General features: G+C 42.6%; 1 protein-coding gene across 5 annotated transcripts in view; it reads right to left on the minus strand.

The window, feature by feature from the left end:
* Nucleotides 1-1,815: 1,815 nt before the first annotated feature.
* The window catches only part of LOC115169454 (phosphatidylinositol 4-phosphate 5-kinase type-1 gamma), a 41,319-nt gene continuing 28,730 nt past the window's right edge, over nt 1,816-14,404 (minus strand). For 3 of the 5 annotated variants that reach the window (XM_029725090.1, XM_029725087.1, XM_029725091.1), the window contains exons 6-19: nt 10,669-10,821; nt 9,348-9,647; nt 8,817-9,016; nt 8,517-8,600; nt 8,357-8,405; nt 7,646-7,730; nt 7,316-7,474; nt 6,985-7,114; nt 5,074-5,109; nt 4,883-4,966; nt 4,265-4,778; nt 3,369-3,443; nt 2,940-3,023; nt 1,816-2,832 (exon numbers count right to left, since the gene is read on the minus strand). In XM_029725090.1, the coding sequence (XP_029580950.1) occupies nt 2,830-2,832; nt 2,940-3,023; nt 3,369-3,443; nt 4,265-4,778; nt 4,883-4,966; nt 5,074-5,109; nt 6,985-7,114; nt 7,316-7,474; nt 7,646-7,730; nt 8,357-8,405; nt 8,517-8,600; nt 8,817-9,016; nt 9,348-9,647; nt 10,669-10,821 (1,956 nt within the window). In that variant the 3' untranslated portion in view covers nt 1,816-2,829. Of the gene's footprint in view, nt 2,833-2,939; nt 3,024-3,368; nt 3,444-4,103; nt 4,139-4,264; nt 4,779-4,882; nt 4,967-5,073; nt 5,110-6,984; nt 7,115-7,315; nt 7,475-7,645; nt 7,731-8,356; nt 8,406-8,516; nt 8,601-8,816; nt 9,017-9,347; nt 9,648-10,668; nt 10,822-14,404 lie in introns of those variants that run through there. The other 2 variants (XM_029725088.1, XM_029725089.1) reach the window with 2 other exon arrangements.

Raw genomic sequence — 14,404 nt, forward strand, 5'->3', positions numbered from 1 at the left:
TAAATAAATATCAGCCATTATTTTCACCTAAAATGACTTACCCAAATCAAACTGCTTGTAGCTCAGGACATGAAGCAAGGATATGCATATTCTTGGTACCATTTGAAAGGAAACACTTTGAGGTTTGTGGAAATGTGAAAGTAATATAGGAGAATATAACACATTAGATCTGGTAAAAGATAATATAAAGAAAAAAACAACCGTTTTTTGGTACCATCATCTTTGAAATGCAAGAGAAAGGCCATAATGTATTATTCCAGCCCAGGTGCAATTTAGATTTTGGCCACTAGATGGAAGCATTGTATGTGCAAAGTTTTAGACTGATCCAATGAACCATTGCATTTCTGTTCGAAATTTTGTATCAAGACTGCCCAAATGTGCCCAATTGGTTCATTAATAACTTTTCAAGTTCAAAATTGTGCACTCTCCTCAAACAATAGCATGGTATTCTTTCACTGTAATAGCTACTGTAAATTGGACAGTGCAGTTAGATTACCAAGAATTTAAGCTTTCTGACAATATCAGATATGTCTATGTCCTGGGAAATGTTCTTGTTACTGACAACCTCATGCTAATCGCATTAGCCTACGTTAGCTCAACCGTCCCGTGGGGGACCCACCGATCCTGTTACGTGAGAGATTTAATTTAATAATTCTTACACAAGATATTATTTAATTTTTACTCAGTGATGATAAGCTCTAACTCCTTGTCAAAACACTTTACACACAGCCATTGATTTGTCTTCAAGGGGCAATCTGTACGTTCACCCCAACACTTTTCGGGGGATTGATGATGAAGTCGTACAAGTACAGTATCATTAACAAATTTGAACTATATCTTTTTTCTTTGTGTTTTGTTTCAGGTCAATTGTGTTTTTTCCTTTGTCTGGTTGCCACAGTGGGCCAGATAACTTACAGATTGCACCTTAGAAGGATGGACATTGATTAAATGTTACAGTAATGTTTATAACCTTTAAAGTTCCCTGGAGTGGAACAATTTTGTTATCTTTTTTTACCCATGATGTTTTATATTATTGACCAGGACAAAGTGCAATATCCTCTTTTCCTCGCCAACCCTTTCGCTCTTTGTCACCCACGCACACTACCACACACACTATTTACAATTCACAGAATATATATTTTTCTTCTTAGATGCTGAAGAATGACATTATAGAACTACTGAGGAGTGTATGGACCTCTTATAATATAGTATTTAAACAATAATGATAATCATATTATTATTTTTGAAAGTTACGCTGAAGTTCAACACACTGTGTTGGTCCTGTGCGGCTCAGTCGCTTGCAACTCCGAGGGTGGTGGGTTTGATTCCCGCTGGCGCCACCCATCAGTAAAAATGTATGCATGCATGACTGTAAATCGCTTAGGATTAAAGCGTCTGCTAAATGGCATATATTACTATATTTTATATTACACCTACCCTGGCCCAATTGATCAAAATTTATTAAAAGAAAACTGATCAAGGGAATATTTCTCAGTAAGGCAATAATAACACACTTATATGATCTTATATCACATTTGTTCAGTATATCTATAAAAATTAACATTCCCCGGCAATAGAGGAGACAAATAATTCAACAAATAAATAAACTGAACCAACACTTACACTTGACCACCCCCCCATTTTACATTTACATTTTAGTCATTTAGCAGACGCTCTTATCCAGAGTGACTTACAGTAGTGAATGCATACATTTCATACATTTTTTCTCCATACTGGTCCCCCGTGGGAATCGAACCCACAACCCCGGCGTTGCAAACACCATGCTCTACCAACTGAGACCCCCTTTTCTAGCTCTGACTTTGCTGATAGACTTTATTGAGGAAAAGTGTCCTTACTAGGCATATGATACGTGATTGTCCCACCTAGCTATCTTAACATGAATGCACTAACTAACTGTAAGTTGCTCTGGACAAGAGCTTCTGCGAAATTACTCAAATGTAACATTTAAATGTAAAACAATGACAAAGATATGGTTTCAAAAAAACATTTACAAAATGATAGTTTTAGAGAGCTAATAATGAAATAAAATGTTCAGGTTTTCATGAGCATTGTGAAGACTTCAGTGTGCCCTGTGAGAACACGGAGCACAGCACAATTCCAGACAGAAATGTTCACGATTCTTAACACAACTTACATTATCGATTGAGCTGAATTTGAAACCATCACCATCAGACCAGTGATCACTACAAAACATTATAAACAACTGAGAGAAAAAAGTTTAGCTTCATAAAAAGACAAAACTCCCCAACATTTAACCATAGGAGTCAAAAACCTGACCATGACAATATTGCACATGATATTCAATTCGTGATATTACAGCACAGTTAACAAAAGACGAGCACCGGTAACAAAAGACAAATATCATTCTTAACAGCACAACAAGACCAACTAAAGTACTGTACGATAGTCTCTCTGGGCAGCCTTAGCTGATGTTCGGAAAGGGTTGCAATATGGTTTTATTCAAAATGCATACTTTCATGTTCATGAGTTGATTTAGTGGCAAAGGGAACATTTTTGTTGCATACTTATATAGGACAATGTTAGAGTGTGTGAGTGTGAAGACGCGTGTGTGTGTGTTAGTAAGGTGTTGTTCAAAGCAGAGAAATAACATTTTATTCAGTTTTCCCACAGAATCCTTCTCCATCCATGTGGGTAAAACAAGCCTTCACATGCAGATTGGGCCACAAGGGTTACACAATGCCGTAGAAGCTTCATAGAGCTTCATGGAGCTTCGTAAAGCATCACAGCTTCTGTCTGTAGTCTTCAAGCCTCTCAAGTGATTCGCTTACATTGGAGACTCCACTCAACTTACTGTTGAGAAAAAGAAAGAGACATTTGAGAGAGAGAGGGCGAGTTAAGAGTTAGGGTATGAGTGAAGGAAACTTCTCAGTTGGGGTATTGACGAAGTGCACACTTACTGTCTCGCTCTCCCCGTCAGAGCCAGGTCTGGACTCTGAGCCGTAGTGCAGAGGAGAGTACACCCAGCTTCTGTCCTCCTGATTCTGTTGTTACGCCACCCAACCAGCAGGGGCAGCAGACACACAGGTCAGCATACGCAGAGACAGGAGGAAGAGAGAGAAAAGTACATTTAGGGAGGAAGACCTTCCACAAGTCCTAAATAGCTCCTCTAACCCTATGTCGGGTATTAATTGTTTAGTTGTTTTGCCATTTTTCTCACACTTGTCCAATCTTTTCTGATCTAAAGTGCCTAAGGGGCTATGTTAGGGGGTGATTTGAGATGGGTTCTAGAAGCTCAGAATCAGGGGAAGGAAGCCGACACCAGTCTACACCACTTTACATGACACTACAGCTGACTATGGCTTGTGCAACCAGCAGCCGTGACTTACATTGCAGCTAGAGCTTGAGTTGAGCTTCTTACGACCCAGAATTGGGGAGTACACCCAATACCTCCCATCAGCATACTGATAATACACAAACACGTGCATACACAAAGACACACGTAAGGACGGGGGGGGGGGGGGGGTAGATGAAGAGAAATGGAAAAGGAAGTAAGAGAAAAAGAGGGAGAATGGAGAGAGCAAGTGAGACAGAGACACATAAAGAGAGAGAGAGAGAGAGAGAGAGAGAGAGAGAGAGATGGACAGAGGGATGTTGTGACAACATGGGTGGGGTGGGACAGTGGAGACGGAGAGGAAAAAGAGAGTGAAAATGAGGAGGAGAATGGAATAATACATATTCAAAATGGATGAGGAAAGAACATAATGTTGAATGAACCACCAGGCCAGATTGCTGTTGACAACCCATCATGATATGACTGGGGGATTATAAGAATGAATCACATGACTGGATTAATATGGATCAGCCAGGCATGAGCAACACACAAGCCACAAGCCAACATGCAATCCACGCGACACAACACAAAAGAGACTTTTAGTACTGTATACTGTTCTCTCTCCCAGTTGCTATTTCAGCAGAATGTTTGTTACCAGGCATGTGGTGTCTCAGGATTCAATCCAACCTCTTTATTGCAGGGAGAGCAACCAACATTGCCACATGCTTTCAAGCCACACTTTGTTATTAATGATCAATGATCGATGACAGCAAACTACACAGACCCTCACCCTCATAGATCAACCACGCTGTCCTTACTGCCCGACTGTAAGAAATCCAAAACCCCAGTAAACCACAAGAGCTTCAGAGCTACACTCACACGCTGAAGACTGTTACACACACACACACACACACACACACACACACACACACACACACACGCGCGACTTACAAAGTAGATGTCTGAGACTGGCACCTCCCCCTCCAGTGAGTTGTGGCTGACGGACGAGGTGACAGACAGATGATTGGACGAAAAGCGTTCTACTGTCACCTGGGGGCTCGGAGGGAGAGAGGAGGGAGGGGTGCTTGGAAGGAGGGGGGAAGAATGGGGGGAGGAGGAGGGAAGGGTGGAGGCGGGAGTGGTGGGAGAGGGAGAGTTGGAGGCTGGAGGGACTGCAGAGGGTGGAAGGGTGGAGGCGATGTGAGCTGATGATTGATTGGTGGAGAAAGGACGAGTGGAAGAAGAAGGGAGAGTGGAGTTAGAGTGAGGGGCAGAGGAGGAAGGGGCTGAGGGAGGAAGGGAACGAGGGAGAGTGGAGGCTGGTGGGACTGAGCAGGGAGGAGTGGAGGATGGAGGGGCGGAGGAGGGAGGAGGGGTTGAAGGAGGTGTAGAGGAAGCAGCTGTGGTCTGTGTGATGACTTCCTCCTCTGTTACTTTAGAGTCCTGAAGGTCCTCTGGAACCACACTGACAGAGATAGAAACACTGCTGTCAGACAGGTGATAATGTGTGTGTGTGTGGGGGGGGGTTCTTGTGTGTGTTTGTATGTGTGTGTGTGTGTGTGTGTGTACCTGGTTGTAGGTTCCCTCTTCACCTCTACAGCCACAGTGATGGTCTGCTCGTGCACCGCCACTACTTCCTGCTGTGGCCTGAAACTACATGGGACAGCACAGGAAGTGACATCAGACCATCAATTACAGTCAGAATGGTCAGATGAGAAGAGATGTGTTAGATTGAAAGGGTACGAAATAAGACTGCTTACCTCCCCTCGCGGTCCCGTGGAGAGTGGGTTGGCCTCCTGTGGGATAGAACAGGGACAGGTGAGTGTGTATCTGTAGGAGCGTGTGTGTGTTAGAGAAAAATATTATTTTTTTTAGGGCCGATGATGATACCGATATTTTAGGCCAATATTCAACATAATAAAATGTTAACATTTTGATGACAACATTTCCCAGAGACAGCCATGTATGCATTAATGCATCAGTTTTAAAATCAAACAGCTAGCTAACACTACACATGAAAGGGTTAGTTATCGTAATCTTTGCTAACAGGTCACATAGCCATCTGCTTAGCTAGCTTGCTTATTGCATGAATGTCCCGGGCACCTCGACACAAGCATTATTTTTAGTGAATTAACTCAAGTTTGCAGACAAGACAACAGTGGTAGGCATGATGATTATCAAAGACGAGACAGCCTACAGGGAGGAGATGAGGGCCCTGGTGGAGTGGTGCACTCCCTCAAAGTCAACAAAGTGAAGGAGCTGATCGTGGACTTCAGGAGACAGCAGAGGGAGCACACCCCCATCCACATCGATGGGGGCCACAGCTGAAAAGGTGAAAAGCTTCAAGTTCCTGGTTGTACACATCACTGACAATGTGACTGATGTCTTGAGACATTGCTTCAATATATCCACATAATTTTCCCTCCTCATGATGCCATCTATTTTGTGAAGTGCACCAGTCCCTCCTGCAGCAAAGCACCCCCACAACATGATGCTGCCACCCCTGTCCTTCACGGTTGGGATGGTGTTCTTCGGCTTGCAAGCCTCCCCCCTTTTTCCTCCAAACATAACTATGGTCATCATGGCCAAACAGTTCTATTTTTGTTTCATCAGACCAGAGGACATTTCTCCAAAAAGTACGATCTTTGTCCCCATGTGCAGTTGCAAACCGTAGTCTGTTTTTTTTATGGTGGTTTTGGAGCATTGGCTTCTTCCTTGCTGACCGGCCTTTCAGGTTATGTTGATATAGGACTCGTTTTACTGTGGATACAGATACTTTTGTACCTGTTTGCTCCAGCATCTTCACAAGGTCCTTTGCTGTTCGTCAGGGATTGATTTGCACTTTTTGCACCAAAGTACGCTCATCTCTAGGAGATAGAACGTGTCTCCTTCCTGAGCGGTATGATGGCTGCGTGGTCCCATGGTGTTTATACTTGCGTACAGATGAACGTGGTTTGTACAGATGAACGTGGTACCTTCAGGCGTTTGGAAATTGCTCCCAAGGATGAACCAGACATGTGGAGGTCTACAATTTTTTTCCTGAGGTCTTGGCTGATTTCTTTTGATTTTCCCATGATGTCAAGCAAAGAGGCTCTGGGTTTGAAGGTAGGCCTTGAAATACATCCACAGGTACACCTCCAATTGACTCAAATGATGTCAATTAGCCTAACAGAACCTTCTAAAGCCATGACATAATTTTCTGGAATTTTCCAAGCGGTTTAAAGGCACAGTCAACTTAGTGTATGTAAACTTCTGACCCACTAGAATTGTGATACAGTGAATTATAAGTGAAATAATCTGTCTGTAAACAATTGTTGGAAAAATGACTTGTGTCATGCACGAAGTCGATGTCCTAACCGACTTGCCAAAACTATAGTTTGTTAACAAGAAATGTGTGGAGTGGTTGAAAAACGAGTCTTAATGACTCCAACCTAAGTGTATGTAAACTTCCGACTTCAACTGTATGTGTATGCGACCAATAAAATACAATTCAATTTGATTTAATATTTGCAACAGGAGTTCGATTTTGGTCACTGTGTCAATTCACTTACTTCTGAATACTGCACCTTTCTGTTAGAGAATGAGCTAGCTTGCTGCTGCTGCGGTCGTTCTCTAGTGTTTGTGTGTGTGTGTGTGTGTGTGTGTGTGTGTGTGTGTGTGTGTGTGTGTACCTGAAGCGTGGGTGTTCTGGTGTATCAAAGGGTGTGGTAGGGAGAGAGTTGTTTGAAGAGAGAGTGGTAGCGATGGATGCTGTGGTCGCATCCTCAAAAGACGGAGGAGTATGGGGATGCTCTCTCAGACCTGAGAGGAGAGAAGAGAGAGATAAATAATTGTGATAGAGCATTAGTAATCTACCACCACAGCATGACACTTCACCCAAATAGCCGTGTGGGAAAAAAGCTATTGGTCCTCAAATGCTTGTCGGCCATTTTGGCTCAAACAGGAGAAACAGTTTCCTTAGGTCAGCCTCTGTATAGATATGGAGTGTGGTAACCATCTTACCGTCCTCCTCCAGCAGAGGGAAGCCACGAGCCCCTCTGAGGTGCAGATCTTCGTTCTCCTGGTTCTCCTCTCTCTCTACGGAAAGCTGTGTTTGGACACTGTTTTTGGGTGCGGGCAGAGCCCCCCCTCGCCCTCTCTTGGAGGGCGAAGACCTCAGGGCTGGAGGGGAGGAGAGGCAAGAAAAAGAGGGTGGAGATGGATGAGAGAGAAAAGAGAAAGCAGTCAAGAGGTAAACTCAATGAATCGATTACTCAATCTCGATATGTAGATTGTGAGCTGAAATATCAACTAAAACATTTGTTGCATGTCGTGTAATGTGTTCCTACTCACAGCAGCTCTTTCTAAAGACGGTGGTGCTGCAGAACTTGTAGAACCTGTCTGCATAGAAACTGGGCCTGTGGACAGACACTGTGTCCTGAAAGAGATAGAGAGAAGGGGAAACCATCTTAGCAAACAAACCATCAAACACATCTGTACAGTCAGGCATAGGGAATTATTGAAATGGGAGAGTTAGTCCATGTCACCTTTTCAAACGTCTAGTTGGTTCTAAAATAATAACCTACTACTATTCTCAGTATCAGACTAATGTTGCATCCATAGGTTACTCCTTAAAGGTTTAAGGACACCTTGTCTGTCTATATGCTGTTGACTGTCTGTGTTGAATTATGCAGCTGTAAGTAGAGCAGCTCGTCACCGGGACTGTGTAAGTCTAGGAAAGTTGCCAAAGTCTGAGGACTGGACTGCAGGTTGGCATTTATTGTCATAAATCTTGCCCTGGAGGCACCTCTGTAGAGTAGTCACCAGCTGGCACAGCCACAAAGTCATAAGATCTGATTTTAAACCTAACCCTAACCTTAACCACACTGCTAACCCTAATGCCTTAAATTAAGAAAAGAAAAGCTCATTTTTGTTTTTATGATTTTTTTCTCTCTCGATATAGACAATTTTGACTTTGCAGCTGGCCCATCTAACAGAAATCGTTCAGTTCTGCCTCCAAGGTAAGACTCATGACAATAAATGACAACCTGCAACTGGACTCACCCCGTCACTGATCAGAGACTTCCACGAGTGCTCCAGTTTCTTGATTAGCCTGCAGGACAAGAAAAATAACTCAGTAATTCATATATCATTCAATTAGTACTAGTCCTTTTGATTAGCAGTACATCAGTAGTAACGCAATGAGTGATTTGGTGAAATTGACCTGTAGGACTGCAGGATGTCGATAATTCCAATAAAGAGAAGGAGACGCTCTCCTTTACCATCCACAGCAGGAATACCACCCATCCTGGAGAGAGAGAGAGAGACAGAGAGAGAGAGAGAGAGAGAGAGAGAGAGAGAGAGAGAGAGAGAGAGAGAGAGAGAATCTCATTTAGTGGGAGAGGACTCCAAGACACTGAGTGTGTGTGTGTGTGTGTGTGTGTGTGTGTGTGTGTGTGTGTGTGTGTGTGTGTGTGTGTGTGTGTGTACATGCATGCCTGTGTGTGTTAGCTCGGTAACTCACGTAGCATCGTGGTCTAATGTGTCTCTACAAGCCTTCCCTCCCTGTATAGACTCCATGGCAGTAGAGTAGAGGGCTCTCTGGGCCTGAGGCTTCTTTTCATCGCCCCCTGCTGGTGAGCCCTGGGACTCTCTCACAGCCAGGCCCAGGTTATGGACCCCCAGCAGTAGACTGTAGTCCATGATCTTAAAGCTCTCAAGCACCTGGAGTACCACAGACAGAGAATGAAGGTCAGAATGAATGATCGGCGGATCTACCAGACAGCACAGACACACAGGTCATAATGGCTTTCATCCTCCCCTTCCTTCCACGTCTAATCTCTCCTCCTCTCTAAGCCAGTCTCTCTTTTGGGTTTACCCCTGTAAGCCCATCCTAAACCACCCTACTCTCCTTCCCCTCTCCTCCCTCCCTCCCCTTCTCCTCCCCTCCTCCCTCTCTCACCAGACAGGGAGGGTCTTGACCAAAGCTCTGTCTGTATTATCCCCCCACCCTCTCCTCATATCCCTGCTCCTCATCCTCTCCTCCCCCTCTCACCAGACAGTCTCTCTGTAGGGTCTTTAGCAGGGCGCTGTATGTATCCTGATCCAGGGTCAGTCCTTCCGGTACATCTGATATAAAGTCCAGATCTTTAAAGGTGGGATTCGATTTCTCCCTCTCTTTCTTCGATGCATGCCGTTTATACGTGGAGCCCTTCAGGTCAAACTTGAGGTGCATGCGTACGGCGCGCGGTAACACATTGTTCATGACCACAATACGGATGTTTTTACCCCCAGACTGGACGCAGTAGAGACCAAAGAACTTAGGAAGCAGGGTCCTCAGGTTCTGATTCAGATTCTAGAGAGAGGAGGAGAGGAAGAGGGGAGAAGAGGAAGGAGAAGAGTGAGAAAAATATAATTATGTGCCTATTGTAGTGTTCTTTACATGCAACAATGGGAAATGATATGGTGCCATCATATTGATTATATAAGAATATTTTGAAGATAAATGCACAACGCAGAGGAGGAGAGGACGAGAGGACGAGAGTTAACGATCAATAGGAGTTGGTTTTCAGTTCAACATCTGTTTAGAATCTGTGGAATGTCACTCCTGAACTCAGAGCGACATGTGCCACGTTTTCATTGGTCTGCATATTGAGTCGGGAGCAGGATACTTGTTATTTGGCCATTGACCAAGTTGTACTGCAAGGACATCTGATTGGTCAACCCCAGGCTAGGGCGGGGGGTTATAAATGACATCCGGGGAGAAAAGCTGAGGACAGGGGAGACTGAACATCTACATCCCAGCATAACATCTTAATTTGTCCTTCTCAAATAAACCTATTTTTCTCCCCTTGATTTGCTTTGGAGTTTGTGATATTGAAGAATTACATCAATTGCTAACAATCCAGTGGATTTTAGATATGTCAGTTCGACTAGTTAAATATTTCCCCTTAAAACATTTGTAGAACTAATAAATGCCTGGGAAATGAATGTTCATTAAGCCATACATTGATACAAAAACAAGAATACTGTACAAAAGCTTTACTGATGAACTTGCTATACGTTATAAAAAACGTTATTATAATAACATTAAGAAGGCATGCCTTTGCAGATTCTGCCTGCAGTGACCCTGACTCCTGACTCCTGTCCAAGACACCTGACAGACGTGAGTCGGTTGGACTTAAAACCTCTGGCCGTGTGTCTACTAAGACGGGTGCGCTTAAGGCGTGTGACGTTTCTTAGTGATGTGCTTAGCCCACGGCAGTCCCTACTGATGTCATAGCTGAACATAGGTTAACCCCAGGGGCTAAGATGTGACCATCACACACGCACACACGCATGAATTGGAATGAAGGAGGGGCTTGTGACATACTGACCATGTAGTAGCCAGGAAGTAGTTTCTGTAGAAACTCCGCCTCCTTGGCATTGACTGTTTTGATGATGAACTCGTCGTCCCTGGTTACGTAGAATATGGAGCCGCTGGCACCGGGATTGGACAGCTCGATTAGGGGCTCATTACATAGAGAGTACTGAAGAGAAAGCACATATATACACACAGGATGCATCAGTGGGCCGTAGAGATAACATACAAAATGCCACCAACACTGGAGAGGTTCACATAGGGCACTTTATAGGGTGCTATAGATGGTCCTTCATTAGACACTTTATAGGGTGCTATAGATGGTCCTTCATTAGACACTTTATAGGGTTCTTTAGATGGTCCCTCATTAGACACTTTATAGGGTTCTATAGATGGTCCCTCAGACACTTTATAGGGTGCTATAGATGGTCCTTCATTAGACACTTTATAGGGTGCTATAGATGGTCCTTCATTAGACACTTTATAGGGTTCTTTAGATGGTCCTTCATTAGACACTTTATAGGGTTCTATAGATGGTCCCTCATTAGACACTTTATAGGGTTCTATAGATGGTCCTTCATTAGACACTTTATAGGGTTCTATAGATGGTCCTTCATTAGACACTTTATAGGGTTCTATAGATGGTCCCTCATTAGACACTTTATAGGGTTCTTTAGATGGTCCCTCATTAGACACTTTATAGGGCTCATTAGATGGTCCTTCATTAGACACTTTATAGGGTTCTATAGATGGTCCCTCATTAGACACTTTATAGGGTTCTTTAGATGGTCCTTCATTAGACACTTTATAGGGTTCTATAGATGATCCCTCATTAGACACTTTATAGGGTTCTTTAGATGGTCCTTCATTAGACACTTTATAGGGTTCTATAGATGATCCCTCATTAGACACTTTATAGGGTTCTATAGATTGCCCCTCATTAGACACTTTATAGGGTTCTATAGATGATCCCTCATTAGACACTTTATAGGGTTCTATAGATTGCCCCTCATTAGACACTTTATAGGGTTCTATAGATGGTCCCTCATTAGACACTTTATAGGGTGCTATAGATGGTCCCTCATTAGACACTTTATAGGGTGCTATAGATGGTCCTTCATTAGACACTTTATAGGGTGCTATAGATGGTCCTTCATTAGACACTTTATAGGGTTCTATAGATGGTCCCTCATTAGACACTTTATAGGGTTCTTTAGATGGTCCTTCATTAGACACTTTATAGGGTGCTATAGATGGTCCCTCATTAGGCACTTTATAGGATTCTATAGATGGTCCTTCATTAGACACTTTATAGGGTTCTATAGATGGTCCTTCATTAGACACTTTATAGGGTTCTATAGATGATCCCTCATTAGACACTTTATAGGGTGCTATAGATGGTCCTTCATTAGACACTTTATAGGGTTCTTTAGATGGTCCCTCATTAGACACTTTATAGAGTTCTATAGATTGCCCCTCATTAGACACTTTATAGGGTTCTATAGATTGCCCCTCATTAGACACTTTATAGGGTGCTATAGATGGTCCTTCATTAGACACTTTATAGGGTGCTATAGATGGTCCCTCATTAGACACTTTATAGGGTTCTATAGATGGTCCCTCATTAGACACTTTATAGGGTGCTATAGATGGTCCCTCATTAGACACTTTATAGGGTTCTATAGATGGTCCTTCATTAGACACTTTATAGGGTTCTTTAGATGGTCCCTCATTAGACACTTTATAGGGTTCTATAGATGGTCCCTCATTAGACACTTTATAGGGTTCTTTAGATGGTCCCTCATTAGACACTTTATAGGGTTCTTTAGATTGCCCCTCATTAGACACTTTATAGGGTTCTATAGATGGCCCTTCATTAGACACTTTATAGGGTTCTTTAGATGGTCCCTCACTAGACACTTTATAGGGTGCTATAGATGGTCCTTCATTAGACACTTTATAGGGTTCTATAGATGGTCCTTCATTAGACACTTTATAGGGTTCTATAGATGGTCCCTCATTAGACACTTTATAGGGTTCTATAGATGGTCCTTCATTAGACACTTTATAGGGTTCTATAGATGGTCCTTCATTAGAGACTTTATAGGGTTCTTTAGATGGTCCCTCATTAGGCACTTTATAGGGTTCTATAGATGGTCCTTCATTAGACACTTTATAGGGTTCTATAGATGGTCCTTCATTAGACACTTTATAGGGTTCTATAGATGGTCCTTCATTAGACACTTTATAGGGTTCTATAGATGGTCCCTCATTAGACACTTTATAGGGTTCTATAGATGGTCCTTCATTAGACACTTTATAGGGTTCTATAGATGGTCCCTCATTAGACACTTTATAGGGTTCTTTAGATGGTCCCTCATTAGACACTTTATAGGGTGCTATAGATGGTCCTTCATTAGACACTTTATAGGGTTCTATAGATGGTCCTTCATTAGACACTTTATAGGGTTCTTTAGATGGTCCCTCATTAGACACTTTATAGGGTTCTATAGATGGTCCCTCATTAGACACTTTATAGGGTTCTTTAGATGGTCCCTCATTAGACACTTTATAGGGTTCTATAGATGGTCCCTCATTAGACACTTTATAGGGTTCTATAGATGGTCCCTCATTAGACACTTTATAGGGTTCTATAGATGGTCCCTCATTAGACACTTTATAGGGTTCTATAGATGGCCCTTCATTAGGCACTTTATAGGGTTCTATAGATGGTCCTTCATTAGACACTTTATAGGGTTCTATAGATGGTCCCTCATTAGACACTTTATAGGGTGCTATAGATGGTCCTTCATTAGACACTTTATAGGGTTCTTTAGATGGTCCCTCATTAGACACTTTATAGGGTTCTATAGATTGCCCCTCATTAGACACTTTATAGGGTTCTATAGATTGCCCCTCAATAGACACTTTATAGGGTTTTTTAGATGGTCCCTCATTAGACACTTTATAGGGTTCTATAGATGGTCCCTCATTAGACACTTTATAGGGTGCTATAGATGGTCCCTCATTAGACACTTTATAGGGTTCTATAGATGGTCCTTCATTAGACACTTTATAGGGTTCTATAGATGGTCCCTCATTAGACACTTTATAGGGTTCTATAGATGGTCCTTCATTAGACACTTTATAGGGTTCTTTAGATGGTCCCTCATTAGACACTTTATAGGGTTCTATAGATGGTCCTTCATTAGACACTTTATAGGGTTCTATAGATGGTCCCTCAGACACTTTATAGGGTGCTATAGATGGTCCCTCATTAGACACTTTATAGGGTTCTATAGATGGTCCTTCATTAGACACTTTATAGGGTTCTATAGATGGTCCCTCATTAGACACTTTATAGGGTTCTATAGATGGTCCTTCATTAGACACTTTATAGGGTTCTATAGATGGTCCTTCATTAGACACTTTATAGGGTTCTATAGATGGTCCCTCATTAGACACTTTATAGGGTTCTATAGATGGTCCCTCATTAGACACTTTATAGGGTTCTATAGATGGTCCTTCATTAGACACTTTATAGGGTTCTTTAGATGGTCCCTCATTAGACACTTTATAGGGTTCTATAGATGGTCCCTCATTAGGCACTTTATAGGGTTCTATAGATGGTCCTTCATTAGACACTTTATAGGGTTCTTTAGATGGTCCCTCATTAGACACTTTATAGGGTTCTATAGATGGTCCCTCATTTGACACTTTATAGGGTTCTATAGATGGTCCCTCAGACACTT

Source organism: Salmo trutta, chromosome 31, assembly GCF_901001165.1.
Source record: "Salmo trutta chromosome 31, fSalTru1.1, whole genome shotgun sequence".
In the NCBI taxonomy this organism is placed as follows: domain Eukaryota; kingdom Metazoa; phylum Chordata; class Actinopteri; order Salmoniformes; family Salmonidae; genus Salmo; species Salmo trutta.